The sequence below is a fragment of the Oreochromis niloticus genome, linkage group LG8, assembly GCF_001858045.2.
Source record: "Oreochromis niloticus isolate F11D_XX linkage group LG8, O_niloticus_UMD_NMBU, whole genome shotgun sequence".
Lineage (NCBI taxonomy): Eukaryota > Metazoa > Chordata > Actinopteri > Cichliformes > Cichlidae > Oreochromis > Oreochromis niloticus.
In genome coordinates, this window is record NC_031973.2 from 24243238 (window position 1) to 24265060 (window position 21823).

Consider the following 21823-nt stretch of genomic DNA (forward strand, 5'->3'; position numbering starts at 1 on the left):
CAGTGTAGTATCCTTCTGAACAAATGTTTAAGCTGGTTCAGCTTTTAAAGTGTCAGTCTATTCTTTTTTTGCCATCTGTTGGTACAAACTGCTTCAGTTTACATTAATGTCCCCCACATGCTCGCACATGATTCACATCGCCCCGTGAGCAGTGGCAGGGATGATAAAAGAGCTCCATCTAGTGGAAGAATTGGGGAACACTGGCAGCCATGCTCAAAAAGACAGTAATTTCAACAGGTGTATTTGTGTATTGTTGTCAGCCGTGGTTTAGTTTAGACTTTTGTGCACCAATCAGGATTCAAGGTTACTTGAAAGCGACAGCAGATGGATCAGCGTGTGGAAAACTGTTGAAAGACAACAGAGAAGAGGGAACACGGAGGACAATCCAAAACACCGGCAGCTCATTTCAGGATCATTTGTATTGATTTCATAATGAAACAAACTATCACTGTGATTTAAGGATCAACACAACCATGTGTCTTTAAAACAAGATGCAAAGAGTAAATGAAACGTCTGTAGAAGTGTCATATAAATTACAATCCTGTCACATTACAATCCTGGAAAGCAGCGATAACCGTCTACGATGACTCAGTATGTTCAACAGTACAAATAAATAAGAGAACATCTGTCAGATTGAGGTTTGAAAGGTAACCCTGCCTGGATGCAGATATGCCACCTCGTGCTGCTGAAACAGCAGAGGTGCTCACTGAGAGATTGTTGTGTGTATGTTTGTGTGTTTCGTATGCATATTTGTTGTTAACAGCACTTTGCAGATTTCAGGTTTACCAGGGTTTTAGTGCGGGAGGTTCAACCTCACAGTGTCCTCAATGAAAAACGTCGCACGCACACAGAATAAGCCACTGTCATCAAAACTGTACATTCAATAAATTAACAATGCATTGTCTTTGTTAAGCAACCAGTGAAATGACTCTAGATTACATAATTACATTAGATTACAGACAGAATGAACCATTCACAAGACAAAAAATTCTGGGCGGGAGGGGGAAGAGGAGCTTGTTGCAAGGGGAAGGGTCCACATGGCTGAGGAGAGGAGAGGAAAGGGTTTCTGATGTGATAATGTACAACACAAGGTTGGTAGGCGCAATAGTGATGACATCATCTACCCTTTGGCCTTGGATCACCCCATGAGGGGCCTCGAGTCCCGTTAGAGTTTTAGGCTTCCTACACGAGACAGACTGGAGTCCTGCCGGTGTTTCCTTTCCTTTCTTCGTGTTTTCCCATCTCGGCCCATCCCTAAAACCCCTCGTGACCCATAAGACCCACCCCGCCTCTTCTAGCCATGGTCAGTGGTCGCACGCTGGGGCCGTCTCTGATCTGAATGAGACCGGGCTGGTCCAGTTGAGCGCTTGGTTTCCAGCAGACTTCAAGGTTTGTGTTTGAAATGGGCCTCCACTGCAGGGACACACAGAAAACGGCTTTCAGTAACAGGAAAGTCTGTATATTATGGTAGGATTTTAAAGCTTTACACATGCCCTTTCCGCCACAACAAAACGTGCAGGGTGTGCCTCAGTGTTTAAAATAAACCATTTTAGGATTCTAATGTTTTACTTAATGACCTGCGTACTCCTGTGGCCTCATTGGTCGATTTATGACCCTCTGGAAAGCGGCTATCCAGTCCTGTTGCTCGGCCTCGGTCTCACAGGCAAAGAGGAACTTCCTGTCTGGCGTGACGATGGTAATGCCGTGGTTCCAGTGGTAGCCCTGTGTGGACGGCGGCAAGCCAGCCAGGACAGTGTAGCTGTTCTCCTTGCTGCCGATGAACACCTCCCCACGGGCGTAGGCATCCTGAGGGACAGAAAGACAAATTAAGCAAGCCACAAATGAACCAAATCAAAAGGCTGGGTCGATGCAGGGCTCTTCTTACCAGAGGGTCTTTGAAATACATGAGCCGCCTGTCATCCATCGTAAACCACCTCTTCTTGAAGCCCTCAGTGTGCTAACGCAGAGTAAGACAGACAGTACATTTGTTGAAAGATGTAATAGGCAGGGAGACAGATGCACATTTAGTCACTTATCATAAGACATGAAGATGAAGTTTTGTTATAACTTGCAATACTCACTCCTCCCTAAACTCAAAGAACCTGCTTCAAATACAGGTAAAGAAAAAAATTCATAATTTTACCACTAAAGTGAAAAAAGCTCCAAACTGCCAGAATTTCTTCTTTAGTTTTTAGCTTTTATAATACATACTGTATATAAAAGATTACATAGCCAGTGTGACTCAAACTATTAGGCTGTCAAGTACCGTTTTGTGGACTCAGAGCTTAACATGGTTTTCAAACAAGATGTCATGAGCAATTGTTGGCCCTTACTGAGAAACTGAAAAATGCTGTAGCGTCAATCACAAAGTAGCCACGCCCTAAATCATATTCTGCTTCGTCGTTTGTTTCACTTAAACTACGGTGATTTACAAAGTTACCATCATGCTGTATTAAACCAAACTAGTATCTGAGACAATTTGAGAAAATAAATTGAGCGAGCAGATGACTCCTACAGAGCCATACTTCTTCTTGCAACCTATAGACTGTATACAAACGATGGATGGAGCTTCCTGGTCTGAAAAAGTGAAAGTTATTCTTTCTAATAGTCAACAGGAAGTGGCTACAAAAACCTGGGTCTACACAGTTTTGGCAACAAGGGATAAGAACACCAAAGACAATTAATACTTTGTTTCAATAAAAGAAATACTGGAGAGAAACTTAAGCTAACAATAGCAGGTGTAGTCAGTAGGGTGAGTGGCGTGAGAGAGTGCATTAGCGTGTTTTTTTAACAACCTAAATCCAAATGGGAGAACCAAGCAATAAAGCTCCAAGTCTTTTTGGATACAACATTAAGCTTATTTTGTAAACAATGTTCCCGGTTTGATTTTTGGGTGACTTGATTTTATAATTGACAAGTAGCTAGCCTACGACTGTACACTGTCCCTAAGTTTCTTAGCCTCATGCACCCTTCACTTATCAGATCAGGTTTTAACGAAAGTCAAAATTCCAGCTTCACACGACGACATCAATAAGTAATTATTTAATATTTATGATATATGCTATGACCAGAGGAGTCACCCCCCGCTGGCCACTAGAAAGAATGCATTTTAACTCCCTTTCATTTTCAGACTGAGAAATTACGCCCATCTTTTATATACAGTTAATGAAATCTGCATTTTTTCCATCACTTTCACAACTGCATTTTCAAACTTACATATTTTCTTAAATAATTAATTACAATTTACCACACAGCTAACCTTAGCTTTAGGTATTACTCAGATTTAATTAGGTCAGTCTGGTTTATGGTCGTAAAGGTTCACAGAATGAGAAAGAAGAACAATAATTGTAATCACTAATGTTTACTTTATTATTGCAGAATTCTGAACAGATTTACTCCCTTGGGCCTTCGTAACCTTAAAAATAATTCCAGCACTCCTTAGAGTGAGAAGACAATGCATCATTTTAAGAAACCAGGAGGCTAAAAGATTAGGGACCAATGCACTACTCTGAACTTGGAGACACTTTGGCCATATTTAGGTCACCTGAGCACTGAAACTCAGGTGTAACTGATACTATCAATCCCTAGTTCACTATGACAAGTACAGCACCAACCTTTGGACCCGTTTTCTCCATAAAGCCTTCCTTCATAAAGTTTCGGGTCAGTTTGGGCACCAGCTGGAGCAGCAAACAGACAAAAGAGAATCATGTAAAGAAAAAAGAAAAAGCGTGCATGAAATATTAAAAACTGCCCTTATTTCAGCATGGACATGTGCAGTGGGATCACAGGCGTCAAGACTGCCATGCAGGTTTAGAAAAGCATCATGAACAGACACCTCTGAGAATGCTGTTTATTTTTTTTAAACTATAAGCTCAGTAACAGCGATGCGCATGTTTAAATCACACCATCCTCACCTCTTCGTCACTCGCTCCCGGGAAGGCAACCTGCAGGTAGTGGAACCTGGCCGCTCTGATAGCATTGAACCAGTCGACCATCTCCTGCAAAGGACAAAAAGCTCTCTCAGTGGTACCATGGCCTGCCACACTTCATATCTTATTCATTCTAATCTGTCATTTCTGTTCTGAGTAAATAAAACAGATTTGGCATCTGTCACACACAGCAGAATGAATTCAAAGGCGTGCGTTGCTGAGTGGAAGCTGTGGCGCTGTCGATAAATCCGCTAGAAAACGTAAGAGTGACAGGGATGCTGAATGAACCCAGTGAACCCTTCCTTTGACAGCAGGCAGGAACGCTAATCCACCAGCAGAGGGAGCAGTGCACCCTCCGCCTCTGCCATTCTTACTCACTCCACTAAATGGCTTTAAAACCTCTCCTTTTCTTCTCTTTCATCTGTTCAGCTTTGATTATGTCTCCCTCTAATTCCGTTTCAGCCCCAAATCCCAGCAATGTAGCAGCAACGTGAGGCTCAGCAGAGTAAAACTGTCAGCAGGACACACCGTCAGTTTAAAGGTTAAAGAGCAGAATCGTAATCAGGGAGGAAGTATAATGATGGACAGCTGATCTTACAAGTTATCAGATATGATTGTTTGTGTTGTTCAGTAAGCTAATGCTGTTTGTTTGTATCTTTCAGCGTGTAGCTTAATTATTGGGCAACTATAGCTTACTATACGATATTTAGTGCAGTGTCTAAGAGCTCTGTCACTATTTTACACACTCACAGCCACTTTATTAGGTATACTTTTTCAGCTACTCATTATTGTATCAACGGTTCAGGCTGGTGATGGTTCTGTAATAGCACACTTTGGACACTGATGGCTGCTTCCATGTTAAAAAACTCATCATCTCAAACTGGTTCTTTGAACATGACACTGAGTTCACTGGACTCTAATGGTCTCCACTGTCACCAGATCTCAAGCCAGCACCTTTGGGATGTGGTGGAGCAGGAGAGTTACATCACGGATGTGCAGCCGACAAATGCATGCAAACACTGTGTGATGTTGTCATGTTAGCATGAAACAAAATCACTAAACAATGTTTGCAGGACTAGATGAATCTATCCTATTAGGAATTAAGGCAAAAGTCCTACTAACATGTGCCTAATAAAGTGGCCGGTGAAGGCCTACTGTTGGTCATACAAAAAAAAATGTAACCACTGGATAACTGTATATAGAGGAAGAAGGAGTCAAAGAATATGCTCAGTGCTGATATTTTACAGTTACAAATGATATTTATGTGACCAGCAGCAGTGGCAGATCGGGGTGTGGGTGTTGGGCGGAGGGGTGGGTTAGTGTGTGCAGACATTCTTATCCATGCATTTACTTTCATGAGAAGAAAAGTGCCTTGTCAGGAGCTTTCTTGAACTGATCCGTTACCCCCGGGAGCGGAAGGGCTAGAACACCTGTAGCCACACCCTGCACTTTTATAACAATGAACTGGCGCAACCTAAGAGAGCCTGCAAACATTATTCAGTATTTGCATGTCCTTAACATTTACTCAGAGTCACCTTCAAACGTTATGACCCTCAATCAAGCAACAGGTGTGGCTGCATTTTCAGAAGTTGACACTTGACGCTTTTGTCTACGAACATGGCACAGCTTGATGCTTTGATTTTGTATTACAACTGGCATATTTCATCACCTCTGGTATAACAACTGGCTAATCCAGCACTAGCTTCAGCGCTGGTGTCTGTAGCAGCTATAACCAGACAAAACATGATTTCACAACTAGAATGATTCATTACTCCCCAGGACTCCAGGCCTCTTCACGTTTTTTTCTCAATAGGTCTGAAATCCCATAAATATGTGCAGGTGCTTACTGTTGTCATCATTTCAGTATCAAATAATACTAAAATAACAGTTAAAAGTTAAAATTTAATTTGATGTAAATGCTCGTGTTTTACACGTATTCATAATTAATTAAGGTTAATAAGCCTAGCAGGTGGAGTGCACTCAGTTCATTGTGACTGATTTAATTAATTCCGTGATAACAGGCAAAACTGTAGCGATCACAGCTATTTTCATCTTAATATAACATCCTGGTTATTGAACAACCGGCTGCTCCCAGTACTGTGCAAAAGTCTAGATTTGCCCCTCTTTTCTTTATATTTTGCTTCCAAGGAGGTAAATGTTCTTGTTCTTCTTTCTATAAAAGTTTCAAAAATGTTTTCAGCGCGATATTTTTGTTGTTGTTGTTGTTAAGTCACTTAACACTGACTTATGAATCATGCAAGCATAAAAAGCAAAGCTCAAGGAAACGCACAAGTGTTCTTTCGACACAGAACAGACAGCTTAGCAAAGAACTAATTGTATTTTTAGACACTTTGTTTCCAGCAGCCTGTCACTAAAGTGCAGAATTTGTTAAAAATCTGAAACATGCCAAAGATAACACAATGGGACAAATATAAAATAGTATAATTAAACCAAGATGATGATTCTGAAAGAGCAATTAGCTGAAAACATGGAATATCTCAGCATGGCGTGGCTTTAAGAAAAATGGACAAAAGAAGAAGTGGCAAACCTAAAACACTATGTTCAGAAGATGACCAGTGTATGAATGTCATGTCCTGGTTTTGCTCATTGGGCTGTGCAGGTGACCCACATACTGTCTTTATCTTACCATATAAAACACCTTAAGGTGCCTGCTGTTGTGATTTGGAGCTATATAAATAAAATTCCAGAGCATTCTCATTCCCAGCGCGTAACAAACGTAACACATTTACATGTACAGATTAATTCCTCCTACCAGCACATCACCCCTGTCCTCCAGGAACTCCACTGGCTCCCTGTGAAATTCCAGATAGTGTACAAACTTCTTCTGGTCACCTTCAAGGTCCTTCATAACCTCGCTCCTCCCTACCTTTCTGACCTGTTAAGCACTATCTCTTCTGCCCGCTCACTTTGATCCTCTTCTTCTATTCAGCTTGCTGTGCCTTCTTTCAGGCCCACCACCATGGGAAGCAGAGCCTTCAGCTGCTCTGCTCCCAGGCTGTGGAACTCTCTACCCCCAGATATAAGAAACCTTGATTCTCTCCTCCAGTTTAAATCCCTACTCAAAATCCATCCATTCAAATCTGCATATTCACTGTGAACCTATTGTTTGTTTATTTTATCTTGTGCTCTTGTTTTCTTATTTTTCTTCTGTCATTGTTCTATTATGTGTTTTATTCTACTGTTAAGTGTCCTTGGATGTCTTGAAAGGCACTTTCAAATAAAATGTATTATCATTATTATTATTATTATTATAAATATTATTATTATTTCAAACGGCTCTCATGCCTCCGAACGCTTAACATACCAACGATTTGTCACATTGAGTTGGTATGTTATGTGTTGGGATGAGAACGTGTTGTTCACTTTAATTCAACTGAATTAATGTTGATGCAGAAGCCTGGTTTAAGTTTGTCCCAAGGCCTTCTCCTCCTGGTCTTTGTCCCACCTTTTCTGTCTTCTCTCCAATAAAAGCTAAAAAACAAAGAAGAGCTTTGAATGTCCTTGGAGAAGCGTGGAGAACTGTTCCTGAAGACTGAAAGAAAGCTGCCTAAGAGAGTTCAGGCTGTGCTGGAGACTTTCAAGCTTGTTAGAATTGTACAAACTCTGTTTCTGCCCGACGTACTGTATATCCATGTATGTCTGCACCTTTCAATAAATCGCTGTCCCTATTTTCCAGTCTCTTAGCAAAATATAAAAAAATGATGAGTGGCAAAGACTTTTGCACAGTATTGTACTTTGTTCATAATCTAAGGCATAGTGTCCTCAAATTAAAGTCTGCACTCTGCCATCAGAGTCATCTTTTGAGGACACAGATCTCCTCTGTGCTATTTTTAAAGCTCCGTGCGTGAGAAGCAGAAGCCCGTCATTTTAGTGTACATAATAATTTGGAGTTACTTGTGCAGAAATGTGTGTAATACATGCGCGTGCGTACCTTGGCGTCGCTGTGGTAAACAAAGATGTTCCTTGTGCTGTTGTCTTTCAGGTAGGTGATCTGCAGTCCGCAGGGGTTGCCAATCTTGGCAGGCTGGAAGGTGGCATTGAGGGTTTCTATTTTCATTATTGCCTTGGGATCTCTGGCCTTGACAGGAGCAGGGGTAAACAATGAATTGTAAAAGTCTCATATTCCTCAGCATGGCTGCTGTGCACCAAAGAGAAATTCTGCTATTGGCTGTATCGTGTTTCTTACATCCTGCTTGTTGAAGTATTTCAGCGCTCCCTCCCTCTCTGACAGGACGAACTTTCTGCTGAGAAACTGACCGTTGTCTCTTCCTCGTTTCCATAGAAACCCCTCTCGGTACCCTGGGTAGAAAGAAAAAAAAAGTGTGTGTGTGTGTGTGTGGTAGGGGAGCTGGTACCATAAAGCCTTTATAGGAGACAGGAGATCAAACAGAGGAGACGTTTACAACAGTGATGGGGAGATGTTGTAACTGGTTGGTGTCAGATGATACTTCAGTTAAGCTGAAATCAAAGATCGTTTGAAATCTCATTTATGCGAGCAGCGAGGAAAAGGAGACGGCGTGCAAGAGTGAGAAAACACAGCAGAGCGGGAAGAAACAAACAGGGGAGGGGGAAAAAACAGCGTGAGTCAGCGCAGACGGTTTTTATTGTTTCTGTACATAGAACATGCTTTCCCCATGTTAATGACATGCCGCACTATTTGTAGCCCTGTTATGTCTTCTTCTTCTCCTTTGGTCTATTTCAGTAAACCTCTCTGACTCACGCTGCCTCTTCTTCTTGCTTTTATCTTCTATTTCTGTCGAGCTCTGAAGTGTTTTTTTGTCTGGATCTATTTTTGTAACTTAAAATTATAGGAAGTGTAACCGGGTAGTCCTCCAAAGAAGCGACTAATTTACATTCAAGATGAAACTGAAATCGCTACACTGGGAAGGACAAATAAGGAGAGGGGGTTACGCTAAATAAAGTTTAGAAATTTCAACGAAATTAGAATTTGTCATAAATTTCCCAAGTGCTTTTATAAAAGAGCAAGGGATTTTCAGCATAGCATTTCCAAATATAGTAGTTTTCTTTAAAACTGAGACAGCATCATGCCAAAAACAAAAGCTACACTGGGAAGGACAAATAAGGAGAGGGGGTTACGCTAAATAAAGTTTAGAAATTTCAACGAAATTAGAATTTGTCATAAATTTCCCAAGTGCTTTTATAAAAGAGCAAGGGATTTTCAGCATAGCATTTCCAAATATAGTAGTTTTCTTTAAAACTGAGACAGCATCATGCCAAAAACAAGAGCAATCAGTTTAGACTTAGAAGAAGAACTGTTGATGGTCACAAAGCAGAAGATGAACATACAAAATGATTACAGTGTTTCAAAGTGTTTCAAAGTGTCAAGAACTGGAAAGAGAAGTAATATCAAGAAATTCAAAGAGAGCCACAGAGTACAGAACAACCCTCGCAGAGGTAGGAAACAGAAGATTTCAAAGACTAGAAAGAAAAGTAGCAAGAGATCTGACTAAAGACCCCAGAGCAACTGCCAGGACACGAGTGAAGGAGTCAGGCAAGTAGGAATTGTAGAGGACAAGACAATCACCACAACCCTGTACAGAACCTGTACAGACTGAGAGATTGAACCAAGAACTTAATTCTACTACACTCCACAACCTGGATGCATACTGCAAGTTCGTCTGATCGTATGAGACTAAACTGGAACTCTCTGGCCACAGAGATGCTGCTTATGTTTGGAGAAAAAAAGGGAGAGGTGTACAGCCTAAAGAACACATCCCCCACAGCAGTGGTGGGAGTATTGTGCTGTGGGATTCTTCAGTGTGTCTAGAACTGGGGATCTCGTCAAGGTTGAAGGAATTATAAAGAAAGAAGGATATGTGATGATTTTGTAAGAAAACCTCAAGCAGTAAGCAGAAAAACTGGGTCTGGATCTTCCAACATGGCAAGGTGCATCCTGGAAGACCACCACCTTTGGAGGAAGTCGAGAGATTCACCGAAGAGGAATGGGCTCGTTGAGAACTACAAGTAACAACTGCAGTCGAATTCTGTCCTCATCTGTATGAGGATTGTTTCACCTGCACCTACAGGACTATTTAATCATGCAGGTAGTTTATTTGTTAAGCTATGAAGAGGCCAATGAAAACACCGCATTGTGTCAAAAGCTTCTCCATTTCCAGGAAAGGTTTCAGTGGGTAACTCAAAGACCTCAATATCACCGCAGTGGTAGCGTTTCTGGATAACAATGTTTTTTAAAATGAAACAATTTTCACATACACAGTTTAGTTTTATTTGCCAGCATTTTTTTTGAGTGGAAGTATGAATGTCACCTATAAATAAAACCAAACATGGTTCATCACAACCAAAAAAAATAAACAAAAAGATGACGGCTGCTGGTAAAATAAACTGAAAAGCAGAGGTCAGCGATAACTCTTACAACACAGTTTTATGACATAGACAAAAGGCAAATACCACTGCTAATATAAAAAATAAGCTTACATAAAATTGTGAACTGCAGCTTTACAGTTAAAAAGCTTAAAGAGTCATTTTCATATTCACTCACATTTCTTTACTTTACTGCTGTCTTTTCTGTTCTTTTTATTAACAGCCATTGATTACCTGTCTTCTATCTATTCATCTTCTGCACTCATTCTGCTCCATATATGCATGTATATGTGTGTGTGTGTGCATGCGTATGTATGTCTTGCTGTCTGTGACTTTCCGGCATTAAACATCCACCTACACTGGCATTACCTCATCAATCAATAGCTCTCCTTGTCCCCACCCTCGCCTCCTTCTCTGACCTTTTTTTTTCTCCTCCTCTTCTTTGCATATTAGATCAATGTTGGTCACTGTGCATTCCAAGTTACTGCATATAGTCAATCTCAAACACACACACACTCACAGATACATGTATATGTACATGCACCTCACAATGAGTGATGACGTTACCACAAAGGCACGAATAGAGATGACAGAATGACTCATATCATTACACTCTGTTGTGTGTGTGTGTATTTGCGTTTGAGTGTGTGGTTCCTCGCCGTAACAATAAATGGGTGAGGTCACTGCAAACCAATCAGAAAGCACCATCTTAATCAAGATGTGAAATGTATACTAGTACTCCACTCTCAGCCTCCATACACACACACACAAACACACACAAGCAAGCATACTCCTTTTAATGGCAGTTCCATTCACCAGCAGTGACAATTACAATGTCATTGCACGAATATGCTTTTAACCGCAAACATATACCACAACCACTTAGGAGGAGAAGGATGAAAATGAATGTCTGAGAGTCGTCAATGGATGTTTCAGGGTAATTGAATTTGTGCTACTGGCATCCACGGGGAAATGTTTACCCAAGGAGTTTTTCAAGGTTTTGCTTACTGAAGAGTAAACAATGCAAGCCTGGAACCACAGCAGACCGGCCACTTTGTTGTTTCTTTTTTGAGGTATGCTTGCTTGAGCATAGATCTGTTCATCTTATGTAGTTCTAGCTTGAGCGAGCACATTTACTGCTACAAAAAGCCTAAAAGTGGCTATATACATTTAAATGTGAAGTAAATTACAGGTAACACACAAAGTGCTTTAACCCCCTCCCCAACCAAGTCAGAGTTCACATGAAAGTTTTGTATCCATGCGCCAACATCTGTGGGTGAAAAATGCTGCTTGTGCAGAATTACCAAAAACTGCAGTTCCTCTAAATGGCCACTTGAGGCTGACTACAAAATAATGAAATTCAAATATTTACAGCCTCTTACAAATAGCTTTTTTTTTCTATAGTTAATTAAAGTATAATAAAAGCAATAAAGGATAATATATAATATATAGTATAATATACGATTTTTAAGACAAATACCGATATTTGATGATTTAAAAATATGACATTGCAACAAGTCAGCCGATATTTTTTTTTCTTTTAGACAAATGAAATATAAACATATTTTCTTAACATTTGTTACGTGTAGCTATTTATTTACTCCTTTACGCTCTGCCTGACTATGCTTGGATCAGCTGATTGTTGTGTTTGTGTTGTTTCAAACACATGTTCACCAGCAGGAAAGTTACGTTGCGCCCTCTGATGGACAAACTATGCAACGTCATCCGCCATAACATGGCTGAAGGGTGTTTTTCTCTCTCCTCTTTACATTTAAATGTTCACTTAGTGGCTTTTATAAACATAGCTATATCAGCAAATAACTGATACAAGCAATAATATCGGCCAGCCAATAATTTTAGCTTTACAGCTATCATCCATCTTCATAACAGCTGTATGGTGTGAGCTTCTTTGGATGGATGGACTGATAAATAATATGGCTTACTGTGACAGGCAGGCTGTCCAAGGAGTTTGTTCCAGCTTTGATGAGTAAATTATGGTTATATTGGTCTGATACTAAGCACTAATTATCAGGCATGCAATTATTGTAGGGCTTACATTACAATATAAAGCGCCTTGAGGTGACTATTTTTCAGATTTGGCGCTATATAAATAAAATTGAATTGAAATGAGTTGAACGTCTGTGCATTGAACCCATCCAGTTTATGAATGCAGCTTGAGCTCCAGAAACCACAAGCAGTATCATAATGATTATGGTACATGCATCGTTTACATACAGTCTTTGTCTGTTCCCGAGTACTATTTCCCAGTCTTTCTACTGTTGTAGTGGATGGATATGAACAGACAGTTGAGCAGTTGGACATTATCTGAAGACCTCCTCCCCAACAGGGATGAGCTGTTTTTAACTCATAAACATGACGTGACATTTAAATATTTTTTTGAAAGACGTGTTGAAGGAATATTTTGATTTTGGAAATAAGCTTTTTCATCTTTGAGTCTCGCCATCTCTGTGAGGTTTCCAGGCAACCAGTGGACATGCAGATTAAACAAACAGGATGTGCTGATTAGTGGGCTTTAGGGGTCTCTCAGCAGTGGCTTCATATTTACCGTACACACATGAGCCGCGTCAATCCTTTTATCTAACTCTAAGCAAGTGTGCAATTTCCTAAAAAGTCAAACTGCTCCTCTAACACTGTTTCTTACATTGCTGGGATAAAGCCATTGCAGTGCGTAGGCGATTATTAATTATTCAGTCCTGCCTGATGCTGTCTTATTTTGCTCTTGTTTTCGGTCATCACCAGGTCAAAAGATTTGAACTGAAACCAGTTCTTCAGTTTCTGTTTCTGACTTTGGAATACTGCAAGTGTCTTCATCTTTCACAGGCAAAGAAAAGGGAAAAAAGCCAGCAGTTAGAGTGATGTGTAGGAACATATAGATTGATGAGGACTTTTATACAAAGCCTTCCTTATCAGTATGCACGTACCTGCAGAGTATGGCTCTTGCTTCTCGATAAATTCAAACTCGTTCCTTTCGTACTTGGCTCTGATCCACTGCTCTCTCAGCAGTCTGGAGAAACGATGAAAACACACAGTTAGCTTTTATGTGAATTGCACACTCATCATCAATTGCCCTGATGTACACACACTTGAAATGATTTCTTTCTTTGTCAGTTAGACATACACACTGTTACTTTTTACTGCTCAGGAATCTTACTTTGCCTACAGCATGACCTCCAAGAAATGAAGACCGACATATTTAAATACAGTGACCTTGACCCTTGACCGCCAAAATCAAATTACTTCACACCTCGAAATGGATATTCTTGCCAAACTTGAAGACTTGAAGTTTTTATGGAAAAAAACAAAAACGCAACTCTGCAAAGTCTCAACAATAAGCTGTAGTATTATCAGGGTTTGTTTTTTATACTATTTTAGGTATAAACAAGATGTATTTGAGATTTATAAGAAATTAAGACAAACCTAAGGTGGAAACATACATCCATTCACATCCATAGATTAATTCAACCCCTTACTAGACCCAATATTAGGTATCTGTCAATATATCTGCAGTGGCATTTAAAAAGCAAGGAAGAGGCAGAAGAAACACCCTTCAAAAATGTTATGAGTGTTGATGTTCCAAAGTTTGTCCAGCAGAGGGCTCGCTGCAACTTCATAAATGAGTAAATATGCATAAAGAAGTAAATTAAGTAAATTACAACATATAACAAATGTTCGGGAAATCTGTTTGTACTTTGTTTGTCTGAAAGAAGAAAAACTATCGGTCTATCCAACAGGAAATAAGGCAGAGTTAGCTCAGTAGGTAGAGTGTTTGCCCTGTGATTGAAAGGTTGGGGGTTCAAATCCACCAAACGGCTACCCTGAGGTACCCCTGAGCAAGGTACTGTCTCTACACACTGCTTCCCGGGTCCTGGATTGGTGACTGCCCGCTGTTTCACTGAGTGAATGGGTTAAATGCAGAGGAGTAACTTCCTATGGGATTAATAAGATAAAAAAAAAAAACAGTATTGGTTTTAAAAAGTCTGTTTTGGTTGGGCTCAACTGCTTATGCAGTTCAAGGTTGCAGTGGTGTACACATCACCATTACAACATAAGGTGAAAGCTGCATCCACACTGGAAACGATTAGCTCGTTGTGAATCACTTTGAAGCCTACAGCTGGTCACTTCTGGACATTCCAGGCTCCAGTTGTCTAGGTAACTCTTGTATTTACTGCCAGGTCATATGTCAATCATTGGCTTTGTGTGCTTTCACTGGTAGTTGCTTCAAGCAGAGAACGGTTTATATCAGGTCCGCCAACCGCCAACAGTTATTTCACATATAGTCACATAAAGTCACTGAATGTGATTGACTTTCTTCTATTTCTGATCACCATGTCACTGTGAATCGCTTTCATTGTGGACTCAGATTCACATAGAGAGGCATACAGGCTCACTCTCACATTCACAGCTATGGCCAATTTAGAATCACTACTTAACCTAATCAACACGTCTTCGGTCTGCGGGACAAAGCCAGAATATATAGAGGGAAATTACAAAGGAACAGCGACACCCTATTGTCCCCAATTCTAAAGACCTTGGCATGGTTTTATTCTTCACTTTTCAGTCACTAGCTTTCACCTCTAAGATAAACTGCTACTCTGAAGCCATTTGTGTTTAAACTTGCACCTTCTTATTGTCTAACAAGCAAGCTGGCAAAGGTCTTCTCTTACTTGTTCTCCTGGCAGTTCACAAATGTCAAATGCATTACTCCTGGCTTCCAACTTGAATTTTCTGACTTAACCATGCAGTCACCTGTACACTTTCCCAACACACAGAGGAGATTAAAATAGTGGAATACTGTGATGAAACATTTAAGACCCTTCTGAACTAAGTGAAGCTAAGGTCACAGACATGCAAGCTAAAAGACTGGTTAGTGACCCCATTGAAAGCACCGGTCACTAGAGAAAAGTGAGTATTCCCTGACCAGATGTGAGTGGTTGCTGGAGGTCACATAGAACTAAAGACCATCCAGTGACTCCACCACCTGTCGCTATGGAAAAATCTCTATTCCCCAATTGATTGGCAAGTGGTTGTGGGAAGCTGTTTGCTGTCACTAGGAGAAAGTGGTCATTAAGAGGTATCTGGTGCAGCACCAAAAACCTTTTGTGATTTCTTTGGTCATTAGTTGATTACCACAGCTGACTATAGTTTGAATAGATGATGACGACTGGTCTGCAACCACTTGCAAACTGCCTACCAAGAGATTGTAAAAATAAGAGCATTTGCCTTCAGAACAAAAATTGAGCTTTTAGAAATGTGTGCATGTTAGTGGTAAGGCACAACCAAAGCAACACAAAAGTTTTTGTCTCTGCACATTCTTTGGGACCTACTTCACCCAAGCAAAAGCAAGCAACTTCCCACAACCACTTGCCAACCAGATTGGGAATACACATTTTCCCCTACTAACCAGAGGTTGGCAAATGGTTGCTTACCAGTTTCTATGCTTTACTGACAAAACAAAAACTGATCATAACTCATCAAATTGATTATAAGATATAGTTACAAGGTAAGTGGCTTTTTATGGCCACTGTAATTCTGCTGACAACCTAAGGAGGAAGAAGAAACTTCAGGACAGCTTCAGTCTTTATTCTGAAGTCTCCCGTCAAAATGAAATAGCTTGAATTGTTCAGTAATCTAAGCCATATCAAAAAAAAAGTCACAAATATCATCATCTTTCATAAAATGCCTACAGAAATAGAAGTATATCACGGAATAGGAGGAGGGTATGACATGTAGCTTTACAAGAATGTGCTTTACATGTTATTTTTTTATAAACCTCTTCCTTAGTTTTACAATGGCCATGGCAACACTTTTTAAACTTCTTAATTCATCCCTGCTGCATCTTTAGATTTGTTACTTAATCCTCAATAAAACAGAATAATGGAATATCCATTAAGCATCTAGTCATATAACACTCATAGATATCTATTGCAATGCAACTCAAAGCAACCTGATCACAGCCTTGTACCAAAGCCTAATGTAAAGGTGGCAATCTCATTTTTAAACTTTCTTCCTCCTCACTGCTAAAAAACAAACAAAAAGGCAGCTCATCGCCATGCCAACAATCTCTCTCATCCTGTTTCCTTCTCTGCCTCTCCCCAGCATGCTCTAAACGGCTCACGCCATCTCTTTTTCTGCACAGAGGAAATAAATTAACCATTCTATCAACATTTAGAGGTAAACATTCTTGCAAATTTTTCTTCAAATGACACCCAATGATGACACTGGGTCTTAAACACTAAACCCTGTGATTCTCAGGGGAGCAGAACATGAGAGCACAAACAGACAGCTCATACTGAGAAGGGTATTTCTCTCACTTCTAGTTCTAGGCTTTCTGTCAGTCTTTTGGATTCTCTTTGGTTGTCTCTTTTCATTAAATTTACTGGAAGACAGGGAGACAAATGGAACAACACTCCTAAAATGCCAAGAAAAGAAAGCCTTGCTACCTCAAGTATTATTTGAGGCTGATTCAAAGCACATGCTGGCGCAGTGTGTACTACATAACAGCCTCCAGAATATTCAAAAATGCTGAATAAAACCCCTGCAGATTTATAGTAAAAATAATAATACAAACAAAACCACACTGCTTTTCATGGTCTTTCATACACACAAAAAATAAGAGAATAAGAGTGATGCTTCCTGATCACTGTGATTAACACGTGATATAACACATGATACACAATCTACAGCTGTTTCCTGAACAAACATGCAGCTTCTTTTTAGCTCAAATGCTATAAAAGTACACTGCAATTAGCTGTCCAGCACCAAACGGTGGCCAACGTTAGCGCCTAGCTAATAGGTATAGCAGCACGTTTAGCTCTGTGTGTATTACATGCACATCCCAGCTACTATCAGAAAACTTTGCACCACAAATGAACACAATCACATAAGTAAGTATAGTCATAATGAATGAATTGGCCTAAACCCAAGTCGCTGTTATGAATGTTCTTAAAACTTGTGAACTATCGGTCTATCCAGCAGGAAATAGGGCAGAGTTAGCTCAGTAGATAGAGTGTTTGCCCCATGATTGAAAGGTTGGGGGTTCAAATCCACCAAACGGCTACCCTGAGGTACCCCTGGGCAAGGTACCGTTTCTACACACTGCTTCCTGGGTCCTGGATTGGTAACTGCCCACTGTTTCACTGAGTGAATGGGTTGAATGCAGAGGAGTAACTTCCTACGGGATTAATAAAATATAAAAAATATCCAGTATCAGTATTGGTTTTAAAAAGTCTGTTTTGGTTGGGCTCAACTGCTTATGCAGTTCAAGGTTGCAGTGGTGTACACATCACCAACACAACATAAGGTGAAAGCTGCATCCACACTGGAAACGATTAGCTCGTTGTGAATCACTTTGAAGCCTACAGCTGGTCACTTCTGGACATTCCAGGCTCCAGTTGTCTAGGTAACTCTTGTATTTACTGCCAGGTCATATGTCAATCATTGGCTTTGTGTGCTTTCACTGGTAGTTGCTTCAAGCAGAGAACGGTTTATATCAGGTCCTCCTGGCTTCAAACCGCCCAAAAATAAGAGAATAAGAGTGATGCTTCCTGATCACTGTGATTAACATGTGATATAACACATGATACACAATCTACAGCTGTTTCCTGAACAAACATGCAGCTTCTTTTTAGCTCAAATGCTATAAAAGTACAGGGTGGGCCATTTATATGGATACACCGTAATAAAATGGGAATGGTTGGTGATATTAAAGTCCTGTTTGTGGCACATTAGTATATGTGAGGGGGCAAACTCCTCAAGATGGGTGGTGACCATGGTGGCCATTTAGAAGTCGGCCATCTTGGATACAACTTTTGTTTTTTCTTTTTTTTTTTTTTTTTTTTTTTTTTTTTTTAAACCTGTCCCGTTTGGTTCTTTTGCCATCAGAATTATTGTCTAAAGGCGAAGAAAGATGCCCAACGGATTTACTTTACCAAATGGACCATCCCAGCCTTGCCGTAATGGTCCATTTGATTCACCTTTTATTGTTTATTCTATTTTCACTTGCTGAATACGGGACAGACTTGACTGGTGGAAAGAAAGGGGAGAAAAAAAGAGGGAAAGAAAAACAGCTGAGAAGAGGGACGGGGGAGAAGGGCAAAAACCAAAAACCAACAGAATAAGCAGACAAAAAATACATATATCGATCACCTGGGTCACCTGTTGAGAAAGAAAAAAAAAAGAAAGCAAGCAGAAGAAAACGAGAGTAATAAACAACATCACAATGATATATGGGAATATGACAGTAAATACTAAATATTAAACATTATTGTGCAGCACGTGAGAACGACAGCGCACAGTGTGCTTTGAGGTAGGAGCCAAAAAGGGTGTAGTTTGTGTGTGTGATCACCCATGTGTGCACCTGTGAGCATGAACGCGCTTGTTTTTAAAAGGTTCCTTCATGTAATGATCTGCTAGAGGGTGTGGGGGGCCACTGCCCCGTCCTCCAGGGCATGAAGCAGGTATGGAGGAGATCAAAACTCCAGACATCCAGAGGCCCCCAGAACACAAGAGACCAAGGAAGACCAACAGAGGGGCAGCCGCGCCACTATCCCAGAAAGAGCTGAGGAGAGTCCCAGATGAGGGGTCACTCAGCAGCCGCGGAGCAGAAGCCAGGGGGGTTGCAGTGACGTGCCCGTGAGCTCCGCCGGCAGCCAGCTGTGCCTGAGTGACCGAGCCCCGGGCCGAGAGGCCGAGGGCACCCCATCCCCGAAGTGGCCCGAGCGAGCCCCAGGCTCCAGGCCCCGATAAACAGCCGCCAAGGAGTGAGCCGGTGGGTACCTGGGCGCCCACCCCCGGACACAAAGAACCACCAACGCACCGATGTCTGAGGGCGTCTGCCACCGGCAGGGGAAGTGGTGGGGGAGATGGGCCTCCAAACCTTGGAGGGCCTGAGATGTCCCCAGAGAGGTGGCATCTGATACCCAACCTGACATATAGACACAGACAAACAGGCACACACAGATACAAACATCTATTCCCACCCTCATGCTCTCATATACAATTACTCAACACTCACCCAACGTGGAGACGGACATAAAGAGACGCTGTACACACAATCACACTCCCCAAGCGTACTCTTTTGTTTTTTCAATAGGAAGAGGGCCATATGACACATCAAACTTATTGGTAATGTCACAACAAAAACAATGGTGTGCTTGGTTTCAATGTAACCGGGTCATTGCAGCAGATTTCAATGCAAGACACCCTACGAGACCACCCATCTCCCATGCTACAGTTAGCAAACTGCTTGCTAAGTTTCGTGAAACTGGTTCAGTGTTGGATTTGCCAAAATGTGGACGCAAGAAAACTGTCACTAATGAAGAAACATCAGTGGCTGTCCTAGCTTCATTCAGCAAGAGCCCACAGCGTAGCACTCGCCACATGTCACTGGAGAGTGGCATTAGTCGAACATCCCTTCGGCGGATATTAGCTACTCACAAATGGCACCCTTACAAACTCCAGCTACTGCAGCATCTCAACGAGGATGACCCAGATCGGCGCACAGAATTTGCAGTTTCCTGGAAAGTGGATTGGTCGTCGTGGGCCAGTTGAATGGCCCCCAAGGTCTCCCGATCTGACCCCCTTAGACTTTTATCTTTGGGGTCATCTGAAGGCAATTGTCTATGGTGTGAAGATACGAGATGTGCAGCACCTGAAACTACGGATACTGGATGCCTGTGCTGGCATTTCTCCTGCGGTGTTGCTATCAGTGTGTGAAGAGTGGGAGAAGAGGGTTGCATTGACAATCCAACACAATGGGCAGCACATTGAACACATTTTATAAGTGGTCAGAAACTTGTAAATAACTCATGAAAGAATAAAGTTACATTGAAACCAAGCACACCATTGTTTTTGTTGTGACATTACCAATAAGTTTGATGTGTCACATGGCCCTCTTCCTATTGAAAAAACAAAAGTTGTATCCAAGATGGCCGACTTCTAAATGGCCACCATGGTCACCACCCATCTTGAGGAGTTTGCCCCCTCACATATACTAATGTGCCACAAACAGGACTTTAATATCACCAACCATTCCCATTTTATTACGGTGTATCCATATAAATGGCCCACCCTGTACACTGCAATTAGCTGTCCAGCACCAAACGGTGGCCAACCTTAGCGCCTAGCTAATAGGTATAACAGCACGTTTAGCTCTGTGTGTATTACATGCACATATCAGTTGTTGCTGTTGCTTCTGCTTTTTTCACAGCAGCCATTGCGATTTCTTTAAGTACAGAAAGCACTAATTCACTAACAATAATGCCGTCCTATTGAGCTGGTTTTAACCTTGCTTTTCCTATAGTAAAATATGTGTGATTTTCTCTTTCATGGTAAAACACATTCATGCAACCTTAGCCATCAGCTAGCTAGCTCATGTTTTTCCAGAGCAACCAAGTACAGCACTCCCCAAATCTCTGATAGTTCTAAAGAAAGAACTATAGCCAAAACATTTGCAGTCATATTGAAGATTTTATTCAGAAACAGCTAAATAAATGTTGCCCCACACACCTTCATGCGCACACATATGTTTAAGAAAGCCTGGTGCCATTTTTATTGAGAGTTTATTGGAGGACTCTACCTTCATTAGGTCTTTAAGAAAGAATGTAATACTTGAAAAGCTAATATAATAATTAAGTAGAGTTCCCAACAATCCCAACCTTTTCATTACACATTATTCTGTATTCAACTCTGAAAGTGTACAAAAGCAGACTTTACACTATAGGAAGCATAGAGGGAAACAAGATGGGTTTGGTTTTGCCACGTAGGCTAACTAAATGACAACAGAGATAAGATTGGTAGTTATCAAGAGGACAGAAATGGCAGTTGTTTCTGTTGTCTTCTCTGGGTTTAGCTAATCAACCTTGTCTAGTAGTTTTTAGGGCTGTATCCTGTGCCTCCACCTAGCCCAGAACAGATACTTTTTTCTACAAACCAAAACAGACCTAAGAAATGTCCTAAATAGAGGTTCCTGCTGTCTTGACACACAGAAAAAAACAAGTTCCTTTGACAGGAAAGGGCCTAACATCAGCTCACTCACTCCTAGCACACAGTCACCCGCTAGCTAACAAGAAAAGAATAAGCTAATTTAACATTAAACATAAACTGCTTGTGCAACTATTAAAATTAGAAGGCTGTGTTTCTAGTGTTTGTGTTTTGAGATTAATTTAAAAGGTGTACTTACTTGCAGTCAGTGTGTGTTGGTCTATAGTAGAAAGCCGGAACCTTCTGCTCATATTTGGCCTTGGCTGCACCGTTTCCCATTGCAGCCATTAACTGAAAGGAAAACAGAAAGAAAAACCTAGTCATCAAAACACTGTCCGCAGCTCAATATTTAATACTGCATTTCAGATATCAAGGTTAAATGGAAAACCAGATAAATTTTATCTACCCAGTTTTTAATGAACCATAATTTTGCTATACTTTACTTGGGGACATACCTGCATTAAGTTTATTATATTTATAGTAATAGTAATAGCAATAGCAGTAATATTGGTTTTTAACACTATTACTAT

General features: G+C 40.9%; 1 protein-coding gene across 2 annotated transcripts in view; it reads right to left on the bottom strand.

Annotated features, from left to right (window-relative positions):
• Positions 1–401: 401 nt before the first annotated feature.
• The window catches only part of LOC100693401 (arf-GAP with dual PH domain-containing protein 1), a 38774-nt gene continuing 17352 nt past the window's right edge, over positions 402–21823 (bottom strand). For both annotated transcript variants that reach the window (XM_025909722.1, XM_003438673.5), the window contains 9 exons: positions 21493–21584; positions 13235–13317; positions 8137–8249; positions 7882–8028; positions 3915–3998; positions 3615–3677; positions 1886–1957; positions 1578–1806; positions 402–1413 (listed from right to left, as the gene is read on the bottom strand). In XM_025909722.1, the coding sequence (XP_025765507.1) occupies positions 1385–1413; positions 1578–1806; positions 1886–1957; positions 3615–3677; positions 3915–3998; positions 7882–8028; positions 8137–8249; positions 13235–13317; positions 21493–21581 (909 nt within the window). In that variant the 5' untranslated portion in view covers positions 21582–21584 and the 3' untranslated portion in view covers positions 402–1384. The remainder of the gene's footprint in view (positions 1414–1577; positions 1807–1885; positions 1958–3614; positions 3678–3914; positions 3999–7881; positions 8029–8136; positions 8250–13234; positions 13318–21492; positions 21585–21823) is intronic.